Here is a 15,833-nt window from a genome sequence, read left to right on the forward strand (position 1 = left end):
ACAAGGGAACACACTGGCCATTTTGAGAACTGTATCTTAATTGAAGGGCTCCTGTGGCCTTAGTCCTACTGAGAACAGAACAGGAGGTGGCAGCCATGCTTCTTTCATTCACCCACCTCGCTGGACAGCGGACATTAATCCCACACAAAAACTGCCCATTGCACCAAGACCATGCTCCACCTTCTATGCCAGTCTCGTACAGACTTTGAGCTGGGACTCTTCGGGACGAACGAAAGCTTGACATGAGGTTTTATATTTCTGAAGGGACTAATTTTAAAATCTATTTGCACTCAACCGATCATCGGCTTTATTTGTAAATTCTCAGGAAATGCAGTAACGACTCAGAGTAAATGCTAATTGTGGAAAAGATGCACTGAATATAACTAAGAAATTAAATCCCTGATTTAAGTGCAAAGCTTGCTTTAAATCTGAAGCTACAATTGGTGCCTCCATAGTTAGAAAATTTCACTGGGATGGCCACCAGCATACGTCCCTCATCAGAAACGGACTGAGGCGGCATGCTCAGCAAGGAAGGTTTCTGGAGCTTTTGGAAAGCAAGTCACCAGGTGCACGAGGCAAGGTAGCAAAGGGTACTGTGGAGAGGCCTGTGTCTGAAAGCAGCAATTCCATCACACCCCCTCCCCTGCAGGATGATTCCATATAGTGCTAGAGAATGACTACCGGGGACAGAGTGCTGCTGCTGGCCTTTTGCGCCTGGCTTTCAGCCTCAGACTGGAAGAGCCAAGGTACAAGAGACCTGAGACAACCAGCAAAGCATGCAGAATTTCAGCACCCGGAGGGAGCATTTGGCCCACACCACACAGTCTAGGAGCATGCATACCCTAGGTGCCTCTGTAGCACTGGAAAGAGGGAGTTCAATAATAGGCTGCTTTTACAGACCCCTCATCAAGCTCCTTCCCTGTTACATTGACCGAGCCTCTAAGGGACTGGTGGAGAAGTGCATGCTGGGGTATTGGACCAGACACCCCAATCAAGGGACTGAGTGGTGATGTGGGATTTTCCTCTCGTTGCCTGTGTTCATGTAACTCCTGCTACCCCGTTGCACCCCTTTGGCAAAGGGGCATGGGAGGAGTGGCTTGCGGGGAGGGAGATAAAAGACAGCATGCTTGATATCAGAAATCAGAGAGTCTTTATTAAATAGAAACAAGGCTGCAGGTCTGCTACAATACCAAAACAAGTCACCAGAGTTACACCAGAACCGACCGACAGTGCTTCCCTTTGGGCCTCCAGTTCTCCTTTTCACTGCTGAAGAATGGCTGCGCTGGTACACGGCTGCCCTGTAGCGCTGAGCAGGAGGGGAAGGCATGGCTGATGAAGCCAGATGGTATCAACATGGCAGGTGGTTTTCCTGAGCCCTATGTAAATCCCATCCCATTCAGCCTGCATGAGTTCTGGATGTGACTCTGTTTAAATACTTGTACGAGTTCAGGGAGGAACCAGAGTTCCTCTTCACACAGATCTTCTCCATGTTTCCTTTCCCCGGACCTCAGTCGCTCACTGGGGAACTAATGCACGGGACCATCCCTGTTCTGGCAGGGTCCACACAGCTGTAAGGACATGGTGGGGGTGAGGGGGAGAGAGACAAAGGGAAATAAATAGCCACAGCAAAAGCCCACCTAGCCCCCCCAGTATCAAGGCACTGGAGACAAGTAACAATTAATACTCAAGTTTGGAATCCTTTCCTGCAATAAGCTTTCTCCACCCAAACATACTAAAGATACAACAAAATTCATACTACTTATTAAAATATCGACGTGGGGTTAATGTTATAATGTCACAAGACTGACTGTGGATTAATCGGGGATTAATGGAATAATGAGACAAGACACTGGGGCCAGGAAGTGGACATTGGAATTCAGCTAGCGGATTACTCATTGCAGAAACTCAAAAAAAAAAAAAATCAATCAAATCAATCATTTTCCAAAGGATCTTGGGAACAAAAAGAAAAACACCACATGACAGCAGCAGGAAAGACTGAGATCTGTAGCAGAGGTTTTGGCATGGATGAGAAGGGTAAACTTGTATGTGAATACAGGGAGGGCAAGCACCGGGGGCAGCTAATGCCTACCACACAGCTTGACCGCAGGGATGGCTGGGAAGGGTTCTCAGATATAAATCCTAAAGACGGGGAGAAAAAATAAATACAAAACTGAACCACCATGGTATCTCCACTGGATTACGCTGTCTAGCCCAAATCAGCAAGGGACAGGCAGTGTGCCTTCGGTGCCCTAATATCATTACCTGTATTAGTTTTGTATCACTCTGCAAGGTAGGACTGTTTTTCACACATGAAAGGGCAGAACAGAATGATGTTAAGAAACATGTATGAAATCTACTGCTGTAGTCCTTCAGAAGGGGCAGCAGTACAATGAAATGTAAATACAATAGCCACAGTTCCAACTACTAAGTCTCACTCTGGCTGTCGTTTCTGTGCTCTGTGAAGTCTTTCCCCTGCTGTTCTACCCATGAGTGCAGTCACGCAACTAAGCGTGTCTGTGCTAACTGGGAAGAACAGACCAGGGTTAAGGAGGGAGTGCCACACTTGGGGAACAACGGGGGACTGAAGCAGGCAGGCAAGGGAGGGACTTGCAGCTGCCACGTGTCTGAGTGCAGCCTAGTGAGAAGATACGGATTAATGGAGAGGGGAAGGAGGGAACATTTCTGATCTCTTGTGAAACTGTAAATGGACAGATAACAAATCATGACTGGTGGCACTCATAGCATTACAGAACACTCTCCTCCAGTCCCAACAAGCACAAGCAGCCCCAGCACAATAAAAAGCTGCATACCTGTGGGTCTGAATTCCTCCTCCAAACCACCGCCGGCCCCAGACGAGAACCCAGTAATACGCCTGTTGTCGCTCTTCCCGAGGCCTCACATTGCCAGTTCTCCCCACTTCTTGGAGCCCACATTCTCCTGGTCCATCACAAATGTTCTGCATGGCACTCCCAGGCTCTCCAGATGCTGGGGGACTGACGAGTCCCAAAAGTTCAGTGCTGTTCCCAGTAAAAGGGTCAGTTTTCTATCCTGAGCTGCAGAGATTATTATTGTCCTGAGCCATATTGTATAGGACTTTCAGTCCCTTTTCCTTTGCGTAGCACCACTTCCTTCTCCCGCTGATGCCAAGACCAAACAGCTGCTCAGATACCAGGCCATACATTAATGTATTGTGTGTGAAGTTCAACCGGTTTCAGAGTGCCTCTCCTTAGAAGGATGCCAGAGCCTGTATGTTAGCTGCACACCAGCTGGTAGCATGTTCATACAACGGTCTCCTCAGACACGCCGATGAAAAAAAAAAAAAAAAATCAGATGTTGCAGAAATAGAAGATCTTGTTCACCGTGAAAATAGTGCACAACTGAACTGCAGCGCGTGCCATGGTACACAGACATACAAATTGTTAGCTTCTGAATAACTTCACCCCTGTGCAGTGGAGTGCAGCAAAATACACCAAACAAGCCTTGCGGGACGGGAGGGGGAAGTCTATTTGTATCGTGGGGAGCTGTTATGATCCTCCTTGACATGTGCTCAAAGCAAATCTAATCCACATGATGGCTGTAATGCCTGCATACTGGGTGTATGGCCATGAGGTGTGTTACAGGCATGATAGGAGCAGTGGTTTACATCCCAAATTTCTCTGGTGAAAAAAAGGCCCAAGAATTAAAGCACTAGGTGACAAGTCTTGTGCCTTGTCTAAAGTTAAACAGAGGAATAGGCATCAGAGAGCACAAGTCACAAGCAGCTGCTAAAAGTCACCGCTAGCACCTTGGCAATGCCACCCGCAAAGCCTTCTCCCACTCCCATGCTTCTCTTGGACCCTGGGTGTTTCTACAGGACAGTCTCAGATCCTCAAACCACCCGCTGGCTGTGCGGAGAGCAGCACATGTAGATTTCTGCCACCTCATCCTGACATGAGGGCAGCAGACACACATGCAAAGGCATGCAGAGTGGCAGCATCAGCCAATGGGGCATTTGGTAAAGCTGTTCTAGCTGCAGCATTCTCTCAGTCCTGCACTCCTAGCAATCACTCCAAACTGAGCAAGGACTTCGCCGTGTCTTACTCCACCACCTTTGCAGTTCTTCTAGAGAGACACGGGTCAATGGGCTCAAGCCAAGCCCCTGGGTGCATAAGCCTCCACATCCTTCTGGGTGGAGGCTGGCAATGCATCTCCACTTCCCTCTGATGCAGTCACACAAACAAAATGCTGGGCTTGTGCAATGCCCCTTTGGACACCCAAAGCTTGTAACTCCGTCTTCTAGCTCCGTGGATGTTTCACTACATGTCTGCCTATTTATATGAGCAGGAGCCAGTTTAACTACCCAGCCCATCTTATCATCGTTACTGCAGGGACAAAATCTGAGGCACAGCGAGACGAAGGCTTTGTCATCACACACCACAGTGGCGGTGCTGTGCCACTTTAGTGAAGACACTTCTGTGCTAACCCAGCAGAGGAGCTTCTCCCATTGGCGTAGGGAACCCACCTCGCCGAGAGGGGATAGCTAAGTCAACAGGAAGCTCTTCCACGACCTAACATACTTAGGAGGTTAGGCCATTACAACTGCATTGCCTGGCTGGGGGGGTGGGGGGGAGGACATGGCTGGAGTGACCTGTCCACAGACACCTCCCCCACGAGTCTGTGGCAGAGCAAGGATCAGACCCAGAAGGTCCTCGTACCCAGCCATGTGCTCTGAGCACAAAGCCAAAATCACCAAACAAGTCCAAAACCCAATCACCATGTTTCTTACGACATTTTCTTCTGTGACCAGGAGACAACCAAGTGTGGCTTGCATCCCCTGAACAAAACACCTCTACTCCCAGGCCCCTGTCCATACAGCCTTGCCCTGCCATGTCAGCGTCCTCACACCGCACTCTCGCAGAATGCAGTTACCCCCTGTGACCGTTCCAACTCCACGTCCCTGCACCCAATCTCTGCCTCTCTCCCCACCTTCAATTCCCAGGAAACGTGACTGGGCACGATGCCATCAGCGCGTGGGGCACAATACTCACAGTGAACTTTATTAGGAGTGGTCTGTTTCCGACGGGACATGTTTTCCGGGCCCTGGAGCAGAGGAGCCCTTCCCTCGGCAGAGGGCTCACCTGAGGAGAAGAAGAACTATCATACAAACCCAGTGAACCCCTCAAAGTCCCTGGCCAAACGCACACAGGTGACGAGGCTCTGGATCTGGCCTTCCAAGTAATACCAGAATGAAGATCAACGCCTGTGTGTGCAGGGCTCAGCCTAACAGTGCTGGAAGCCATCCTACCAGCTCACTGACTGACTTCAGGCAACAATCCCCGCCCACCCCACACCCACAGCCCAGGGAGGCCCAGCAAACCTGCCCCTGCTCCCCAGGAGAAGCACCAATCCCCACCCACAGCGACCTGCTGGGAAGCAGCCCATCACCGTCCCAGCGCCTCACAATTTTCCAGGGAGTAGGACACAGAACAGTCCCAGTGCCATGCAACTCCCCCACTCCTGGACCCAGACAGAACCATCCCGCGCCGTGCACCCCTGCCCACACCAGGGACCCAGACAGAACCATCCCACGCCATGCACCCCCTGCCCACACCCGGGACACAGACAGAACCATCACGCGCCGCGCTCCCCCTGCCCAAAACCCTATAACCATATGGTTAGAAAGGATGGCAAAGATCAACTAGACTAACTCAACCAGGGGCACCCATATCCCTAGGGTGGAAACCAGAGGTCTTCCAGGGATACATCAACTCCTCTATGTATTTGTCCACTTTTACAATATGCTACATAAAAAGCACTATCATGTCTATACAAGTTGAACCTCTCTAATGCAGAATGCTCTCGACCAGCATATCCATAACCTGGCATAATTTTAGTCAACAGGATGACTGCTTATCATGGACATATTGGTAATGTGCTAGACAATACTGACATCCTGTGGTTGGGCAAATTTTCTCTTTGGCACTGGTTAGGTCCCAGGGGTGCCAGATGAGAGGTTCAATCTGTACAAAATAATTAGGGGGCTGGAGCATATGACCTATGAAGAAAGGTTCAGGGAATTGGGACTGTTTAGTCTGCAGAAGAGAAGACTGAGGGGGGACTTGATAACAGCCTGCAACTTACTGAAGGGAGCCTGCAAAGAGGCTGTTCACAGTGGTCACGGATGGGAGAACATGGAACAATGGTCTCAAGTTGCAGTTGGAAAGGTCCAGGTTTAACATTAGGAAAAACTTTTTACTAGGAGGGTGGTGAAGCATTGGAATGGTCTACCCAGGGAAGTAGTGGAGTCTCCATCCCTGGAGGTGTTTAAGTCTTGGCTCGACAAAGCCCTGGTGGGGCTGATCTGATGGGTTTGGTCCCGCTTAGAGCAGGGGGCTGGAGTAGATGGCTTTTTTAGGTCTCTTCCAGCTCTATTGTTCTATGAAACTTTCATACAAATGACTTTTTTATACTGCTGTATTTACACTATTCACTGCAAGGTAAGTGCAACATTTCTATTGCTATTTATTTTATAGTTCTATGGTAAAAATGAGAAAGCAAGCCATTGTTGCGTAACAGTATGCTGTTACTTGCGTGCAAAATCAGACAAAAATACAAAAATGTAGTTTTTAGTGAAGTGAAAATTGAGGGGGTATATGCAAGACAAATCAGACTCTTTTCAGGATAAAGTTGTCTGGAAGGGTTGAGAGCCACTGGTCTACCCCTTCCAAGATGTAGGACTCTCAAAGAATATATTCTCTCTGCAGCTGTGGAAGAGACTCCAGGAGCCAAAAGTTCAGTTAGGACTCTCATTACATGAACGTAGCTAGTTATCTTCACCACTTCAGTGTACTTTTTTTTTTTTTAAACATTTCCACTACAAACATACTGCTTGAGTAAGTGTTTTTTTATTTTAATAGATTATAGCAATACAATCATAGAAATGTAGAGCTGGACTGGACCTCAAAAGGTCACTGAGTCCATCCCCCGAAGTTGATAACATAAGAACGGCCATACTGGGTCAGACTAAAGGTCCAGCCAGCCTAGTAGGCTGTCTGCAGACAGTGGCCAGTGCCAGGTGCCCCAGAGGGGGTGGACTCAAGACAATGATCAAGCGATTTACCTCCTGCCATCCATCTCCAGCTTCTGACAATCAGAGGCCAGGGACACCATTCCTATCCTTGGCTAATAGCCTTTTATGGACCTAACCTCCATGATGCAGGGCCAAGTAAAAATAGTATCACAGAATGCTAGGACTGGAAGGGACCTTGAGAGGTCATGTCCAGCCCTCATGGCAGGACCAAAGAGACACTTATCTAACCTGTTCTTAAATATCTCCAGAGATTGAGATTCCACAACCTCCCTAGGCAATTTATTCCAGTGTTTGACCACCCTGACAGTAAGGAACGTTTTCCAAAATGTCCAACCTAAACCCACTTGCTGCAGTTTAAGCCCATTGCTTCTTGTTCTATCCTCAGAGGCCAAGAAGAACAAGTTTTCTCCCTCCTCCTTATGACACCTTTCTAGATACCGGAAAACCGCTATCATGTTCCCCATCAATCTTCTTTTTTCCCCACACTAAATAAGACCAATTCTTTCAGCGCCATTTTTTTGACATCAAAGAATGTCCAAACCAGTAGACCCAGGCTGTGGAACATGCTGTCATTAGTGTTTTTTTGCATTATAGATAGTCCCTAAATTACCTTGGATGGACACACAATGTTTAGCTTATGAGATGTTAACTAGCTCATCATATGAAGCAGGATGGCTGCAGACTAAGAAAGTACATTAGAACTGGCAAAGACAAAGAAAGGTAGTTTTGTTTTTTTTAACTGGGTATCCCTGGAGAGACAAATACTGACCATTTTCACATACCAAGTGATACATTACACATCAGTTACTTGTCATCGCTGGAAGACTTTATTCACCTAGGTACATTTCTGCAGATTAGTTTATAGATACAACACTAAGGCAAAGAGGAAAAGTATCCAGAGAAGGTAAAACTGAATTGGCTGTTCTTTTCAAAATCCTCTTTGGAAGAAATATACCCAAGATTCTCCCTGGCCTTCCGCCATTACACTTGAGTCAGATAAAGACGAGTCAAGTTTAACTATTTCCAGTTTGTGTGCTTCTCTGGAATTCCCAGCACTAGAGCCCTGCATGGATGCAAATATTTACCAACACAAGGAAAGACAAGCTTGACTGGATTGCTTTTGTATGGTGCTTAGGTGATGGTGGACCTTGGCCAAGCACAGCAGAAGAGTCAGTTTAAGACATTTTCTAAAAGACAGAGAAACAATACATAGGAAATGACAGAGGCAGCACGAAGAGCAACAGCGCACACAAATAAATCAGAGGCTGATTCGGTCCCCACTGACATCAGTAGCATAACTCCTCCATTACTCAGCGGTATAGGTTGAAGCCCTTGACGGCTAAAGGGAATGGAACATACAAATAAGGCATAAGCAGCAGCGTCTCACTACATACTACTGAATTTCAGCTGCCTTAGACAGCTGTACCTCCACATGGCTTGAAAAGAGGCTCAAGGACAGTAAATATAGACGTGGTCTCAGAATACAGCAAGGGGTCTGTATTTAGTCTAGTTCTCTCAGTATTTATATAGGGGAAAAAAAAAGAGAAGCAGAGTGTTAGGACTCACAGAAGGTATGAAACAGATGTGGTGCTTGGAAGGGTGAAATTTGGAAAGCAGTAGTGTCAAGAGACCAGAGCATCAGGAAAGAAAACCGGTTTTAAAATGTGATATGGCAATTAAGGGGGCAATACGACTTGGGTTGAAGTCACAAAAGTGACAGGGGACAAGAAGGTTAAAGATCAGGAAACATTGTTGCAGGCGAGATCTTCAGTAATTTCTGAAAGGGAGGGGAAATCTCATCTTCAGTAATCACAGACTACTAGAACTGAAAGGAAGCTTGAGAAGTCATCAAGCCCAATCCCCAGCACTCACGGCAAGACCAAGCACCACATAGACCTGATATGAAGAAACTTTTCGGGATGGGGGCCAATGATGCACAGAACAATCCGTCCGGGGACACACAAGTGAGAGGTGCAAAAAAATAACCCACACCACTCACTTGTGTGCCGCCCCCCAACTGAAAAATAAAAAGACACTCCCCTCATGCACCAGACACTACAGATTTTGTGTCCCCTTCCCCCCATCTCAGGGTGAGGCCAAAAATGAGGGATTCAGTGTGGCCTGTGGGGGGCTTAGGAGGGTGGTAGGGTGCAAGAGCAGGCTGGGGGTGAGGCGTCTGGGCAGCAGGGAAGGGTGCAGAAGCAGGTAAGGGTCTGGGTGGAAAGGGGTGCAGACGCTGCAGGACCAGGCTGGGGTTGGGGATCTGGGCAATGGGGGCACTTACCTGGTGCACCTCACCAGGAGCACAGTTGGCTCAGTCTTCCACCATTCCCAGGGACTCTCCCCCACCCCCACTGCTCTCATTGGCCACAATTACAGCCAATCACAGTGGCTGGATGAAGCCTCCAGGCAGTGCTTCTTGGTGCTGCTGTTTGCCCGTCTGTAGACGGCGGAAGGGGAGAAGCAGCACCACATGAGCAAGTCTTACTTGGATCGCCAAAGATGAGCAGAATGTATTTGTACTGTAAAGGTAAGTCGCCACTGCTATTAGACACCAGCGACTTTTTCACCGCAGTGCAGGCTTCTGGGCTCAGATTGAACCAGGCTCTGCATAGTGGGAGAGCCTCAGAATTCAGGCTGCTTAGTCCTGGAAATCTACATTTCAAACAGTGCTTGCCACGAGAGTCGAAGTATGGATTCTACGACCCACATGTCTGGATGCATGCAGTCTGCGCAACAGGGGTGCACTCACCTTTGAGCACCCCAGGACACACATGGCTCTGCACCCCCTTCCCCATGCTCCCAGGCACTGCCCTTCACTGCTCCGACTGGCTGGAATTCCAGCCAATCAGAGCAGCAGTAGGAAACCTCTGGGCAGTTTGCCTGGGGCCACTGTTGCTCCTCCCAGCTAGGAGAAGAGCAGCAACTGGAGCCTGGAGCCACTTCCTGCCCCCTCCCTCTCACCGCCCAGCCCATCCAGAGCACAGCTTGCCTGATCTGGCCCATGGGGCTCTGCATGTTCCTCCCCGCCACAGTAGGGAGCCCCAGGTCTCAGGGTCTGGATCGGGCCAAGCCACAGTCCGGATCCATACTGTGGATTCCCCAATCCTGTACTGCAAGAGCAACCTTAAACCAAAGGCCACTTTCTAAAGCAATACAGAAATGTGCAATTTTCCCAACCAGTAAGAGCTGAAAATCCACTCAGACTAAGTGACAGAGAGGAAGCCGTGCTAGTCTATACACTATCAAAACAAAAAGCAGTCAAGTAGCACTTTAAAGACTAGCAAAATAGTTTATTAGGTGAGCTTTTGTGGGACAGACCCACTTCTTCAGACCACAGCCAGACCAGAACAGACTCAATATTTTGGTTCTTTGTGTCTTAAATACTGAGCCTGCTCTGGTCTGGCTATGGTCTGAAGAAGTGGGTCTGTCCCACAGAAGCTCACCTAATAAACCATTTTGCTAGTCTTTAAAAGTGCTGCGTGACTGCTCTTTGTTTTCACTCGGACTAAGTTTCCCTAAACGGGAAAACATGCTACTAACTGTCACAGAATTTAACACACTCATTTAAAAGTAAAAAGCACAAAGTGGTTCTTCACCCAAACAGTTAATAAAAAATGCAGTTTAACGTGCAGGGCGCCGTAACTTTGTCTCATCTTGCGCGCTGCCCCAAGTCCTGCCAGTCGCAGGCCCGATGCCTGAGCCACGGGCCTGGTGCCCGAGCCCCACCCGACATGGGCTCAGCGGCCCAAGCCCTGCCCGCAGTAAGACAGCTGCTAGCACCTCGGCCAGCTCCCTGAACCGTGGGCCCCCCCACCCAAGCCACCCAAGCCTCCAACCAGAGCCCCGTGAGCCGCAGGCCAGCCACCTGCCTGGGCCAGCTGTCCGAGCCATGGACTGCCCACTGCTGGCGCCAGCTGCCCGAGACACACGAGCTGCCCAAGCCAGAGGCGCCCCCCCCCACCACCATGCAAGCTGCGAGAGCCCCCTCCACCACATGCGAGCGGCCAGAGACACCACCCACCCCTCCCGCCATGCAAGCCGTCTACCAGACTGATCCAGGTCCAGCTGACAGAGACCTTCCCCTCCCATCTCCCCAAGCCAGGCACCCCCAGCCACACATCCTCCTCTCCTCAGTCCATTCCCCCAACCCACACTCACTCAGGTTTGCCGGTGGGCACTCCACGTGGCTGTGCACAGCCGCCTCCTTCTTACAGCGGCTGCAGGGTCACCCATGTAAAATGACAGGGGCTGGTCACAACACCCCTGAGTGCTGAAGGAAGGAGGACTCAACTGGTAGTTAACCAAATGAGTCAGTGGTTGAGAGCAGGCTCTTCTTAGGGTGGGGGGCTGAATTGCCTCACGCCCCCCCTAGAATTTCTTCACACACCCCACAGGGGGGTATGCCCCCCGTTTGGGAACCCATGATCTAGATCATCCCTGACAGGTGTTTGTCTAACAACCTATTCTTAAAATCTTCCACTGATGGAGATTCCATACCCTCCCTTGGTAACTTATTCCACTTTTCAAATCCATCTGTGTACACTCATCCTTCGTTTAATGAGTACTTTACTTATGAGTACTCATGAAAATGAGGAACATGTATACCTACCTTTATTCACTATATGAGTGAACCTCCCCTGCTTACATGAGCAGAGTCCCTGGCTGGGAAGCAGAGACACCCACAGCCCTGCAGCTGCCACAGCTCCAGCCATGGAGTCCCTGGCTGGGGGCTGGGAGACCCGCAGATGGAGCTTTCCTCCCTCCCTTCCCTCAGACATGCAGCTGTCTGACAGCCCCTGAGCTGGGGGGAGAGAGGGAGACGGCTCTTAGCCTGGTTCCCTCCTCTGCAATGGCAGGAACATGAAACTTACCAGCCATAGGCTGATCAGTTTCCAGGCCCAGCAAGCCATGGGGAGACTGGAACCAGCGTGCCCCTGGTTCCCAGCTCCTGCCACACTGGGAGCCAGGAAACTGACCAGCCCTGGTGGTTCCTGGCTCCCCTCCCCCTGTAGGAAAATTTGAGTTATTCCAGGGTTGCAGGAACAACCCGAGTAACTCCAGGGTTTGCTGTATTACCACCCCTCCCCTCCAGACCTCACCCTCAGCCAGGTTTTAACAGCCCCCCACGGTCCCAAACTGCCTCCAGCATTAAACCCACCTAGCAACCACAAACCACCCCCAGCCCTACAGTGCCCCCAGCAGCCACAAACCACCCCCAGCCTTTGTGGCTGCTGGGGGCACTCTAAGGCTGGGGGCGATTTGTGGCTGCTGGGAGCACTCTAACCGCCCCCAGCCTTAGAACGCTCCCAGCAGCCCCAAACTGCCGCAAGGCTCACCCCCCCGCCCCCAGCAGCCCCAAGGCTCACACCCTGCCTGCATCCCTCAACAGCCCCAGCCTTAGACACTCCTCCTCCCACAGCCTCTTCACCAGGGCTGCTACACTGGGTGGCTCCCCCAGCCCTCCTGCTCCCAGCAATTAACTCAAGTGTTGAGGTTTCAGCACCGACGCATGCCTTAAATATTGAGTCTGTTCTGGTATGGCTATGGTCTGAAGAAGTGGGTCTGTCCCATGAAAGCTCACCTAATAAATTATTCTGTTAGTCTTTAAAGTGCTACTTGACTGCTTTTTTGTTTTGATACTATATAGACTAACACGGCTCCTTCTCTGTTGCTATCTCTAGTGATAGAGATAGCTATCATCTCAAGCAGTTATTGCTCTTGATAGATATCTGCCTGAGGCAGCGGTATTAAGAAACTGCAAATGGCTTCTTTAACAGCCACATGCAGCTGGAAACTGCTCTGCTGATGACCCTTAAATCTAATTGGACCCATAGGTTGGGAATCCCTGCTCTACATACATACACTATATCCTATTTCTAGTGCCAAACTATTCAAATACATGGGAAAAGTACCTAAACTCAACTGGTTTATGTCAAGTTACAAGCCCTTGGAACGAATTGGAGAATTATACATATATTTTAATGGAAATTTAGTGTTACTCTTATGAGTTTTTGCCTACAAGCAGAAATTTGGGAGCCAATTGTGCTCCTGCAGCGAGGGATGAGTGTAGTTGGCAAGTTCTTGCTAATATCTAACCTAAAAGTCCTCTGTTGCAGATTAAACCCCTTGCTTCTCATCCTCTTTTCAATGGACTGAACAACTGATCAGCACACTTTTTATATTTCTGTAAACAAAGTGACTAGCCATGAATAATCTCCACTTAGACAATGACAGGTATCTTAGAGTTCCACCAATTCACAATGGCTCAGACATATTGTTCTATCAAATCAGTGGGACAAAAGGAAAGCCTCTCTGCCCAGTTCGTGGCCATTTTGATTATGAAGGCACCACTAGCAGCACGTAAGTTTGCCTTCAGTTGTTAACATGATGTTCCACTAACTTCGCTAGGGATTAAAAATGAGAGAGTCTCAGAAGTACTCATGGTTGTGAGATGTCCAACTCTGTTAAAATTCAGTAGAAGTTAGAAACCTCACTCTTCGGCCCTATGTAAATATCTGAATTAGATATTTATAAATCAGAATTATGACACAATGAATGAGTTTTGCCACCAATTCCATGGCTAAGACCAGAAGAAAGCTCAATGGACTTAGTAAGGCCAGCTAAAAAGCTGGTGAGCTACAGATGACCAGAAACCTAGGAGGCAGTGTTTGGGCCAGAAGAACAACTGCCTTCCTAAGCAACTTATCAAGTGCACAAGAGAGGTGCTCTCCATGGACCAAATTCAGGACTAGCTCCATCATCTCCTCTTTGGATTGTATCTTTCCAGATTGTCTGAAGTCTGATTTTTCGTGCATACCCCAAATTCCACCATACTTAAAAACTATCTGCTTACAAAACTACAAAAGCATCAGGCACCCACGTACCTAAAACTTGCTTACTTTCCTTTTTTAAAGTAGATTTATAAAATAAATCAGCTGGAATATAAATATCATACTTACATTTCATTGTACACTATATAGAGCAGTATAAACAACTTCTACATGAAGTTGTAGTTTTCACTGCATTTCACTAGTGGTGTTTATGTAGCTTGATGTAAAACTTAGCAAATATCTAGATGAGCTGGACGTACATCCCTCAAGATATCCGTGTACCTCCAGGGATGTACATACCCCTGGTTGGAAACCACTGACCTGGAGAAAAGCCTCCGTTTCTCTGCCCTTTGGCAGATCTCACAGCACCTTCTTACGTGACTATCTACAGCTTGTCCTGTACACAGACCAGATTCTTCAATTTCACAGACTTACTAGGGAGGATACCTGGCCTTTGATATAAAATATTTATTAAATAAAGGAAGTTCCAAGAAAATGTTCTATTAGCATTCAGTTACACAGCATTAATAAAAAGCACAGTTCATGACCATTCCCCTGTTAACAAAATTGAAGCTTTGAGAAACACAGGAATCAGTCCCAGCAATACGCTCCAAGGCACACAAACAAAGCTGTTGCTCTCAGCCCACAGAGGTGGAGGGCCAAGTGAAACTAGCACCTTCATTTCCAGTTGCTTCTACTGATGGACAGACTCCTCAGTGGAAGAAATGAATATCTGTAAAATCCATTATGAGTAAGGAAGAGTCAATGTGGTTACCCCCTCTAGGGGGCAGAGTTATAGAAGAAAAAGAATCATAGAACACTAGGACTGGAAGGGACCCCGAGAGGCCATCGAGTCCAGCCCCCTGCCCCAAGTACTGTCTAAACCATGGGTGTCCAACATTTTGGCTTGCCTGGGCCGCATTGAGTGAAGAGGAATTGTCTTGGGCCGCATATAAAATATATAATATAGTTAATGTATATAAATCACATAATAATGTTAAAAGTTTACGATCTTGTGGGGCCGCATTACTAGCTGTCCAGGGCCGCAGGTTGGACACACGTGGTGTAAACCATCCCTGATAGACATCTATCTAACCTGTTCTTAAATATCTCCAGTGATGGAGATTCTACAACCTCCCTTGGCAATTTATTCCACTGTTTGACCAACCTGACAGTTAAGAACTTTTTCCTAATGTCCAACCTAAACCTCCCTTGCTGCAGTTTAAACCCATTGCCTCTTGTTGTATCCTCAGAGGCCAAAGAGAACAAGTTTTCTCCCTCCTCCTTATGACACCCTTTTAGATACCTGAAAACTGCTATCATGTCTCCTCTCAATCTTTTCTTTTCCAAACTAAACAAGCCAAATTCTTTCAGCCTGTCTTCCTAGGTCACATTCTCTACACTTTTCATTCTTCTTGTCGCCCTTTTCTGGACCCTCTCTAATTTGTCCATATCTTTCTTGAACTGCGGTGCCCAGAACTGGACATAATACTCCAGCTGAGGCCTAACCAGCGCAGAGTAGAGTGGAAGAATGACTTCTCGTGTCTTGTTCACGACACACCTGTTAATGCATCCCAGAATCATGTTTGCTTTTTTTTTTTTTTTTTTTGCAACAGCATCACACTGTTGACTCATATTCAGCTTGTGGTCCACTATAACCCCTAGATCCCTTTCTGCTGTAGTCATTCCTACATAGTCTCTCCCCATTCTGTATGTGTGAAACTGATTGTTCCTTCCCAAAGTTCCTTCCCAAAGTGGAGCACTTTGCATATGTCCTTATTAAACTTCATCCTTTTTATCTCAGATCATTTCTCCAATTTATCCAGATCATTTTGAATATGACCCTATCCTCCAAAGCAGTTGCAACACCTCCCAGGTTGGTATCATCTGCCAGCTTAATAAACATAAATATCTATGCCAATATCTAAATC

General features: G+C 48.0%; 1 protein-coding gene across 30 annotated transcripts in view; it reads right to left on the minus strand.

The window, feature by feature from the left end:
* The window catches only part of ATXN1L (ataxin 1 like), a 64,615-nt gene that overhangs the window by 21,511 nt on the left and 27,271 nt on the right, over nt 1-15,833 (minus strand). For 17 of the 30 annotated variants that reach the window (XR_012647549.1, XR_012647544.1, XR_012647543.1 and 14 more), the window contains one exon: nt 5,028-5,117. The exons of 3 other annotated variants lie outside the window; for them this stretch is intronic. Coding sequence is in view for 2 of the 27 variants with exons in the window: in XM_075009233.1 (XP_074865334.1) it covers nt 5,028-5,117 (90 nt within the window). In the remaining 25 variants the exon portion in view is untranslated. Of the gene's footprint in view, nt 1-1,133; nt 1,569-2,089; nt 2,140-2,810; nt 3,657-5,027; nt 5,118-15,833 lie in introns of those variants that run through there. 10 more of the 30 variants (XR_012647547.1, XR_012647559.1, XR_012647558.1 and 7 more) reach the window with 4 other exon arrangements.

Source organism: Carettochelys insculpta, chromosome 14 (assembly GCF_033958435.1).
Source record: "Carettochelys insculpta isolate YL-2023 chromosome 14, ASM3395843v1, whole genome shotgun sequence".
Taxonomy (NCBI): domain Eukaryota; kingdom Metazoa; phylum Chordata; order Testudines; family Carettochelyidae; genus Carettochelys; species Carettochelys insculpta.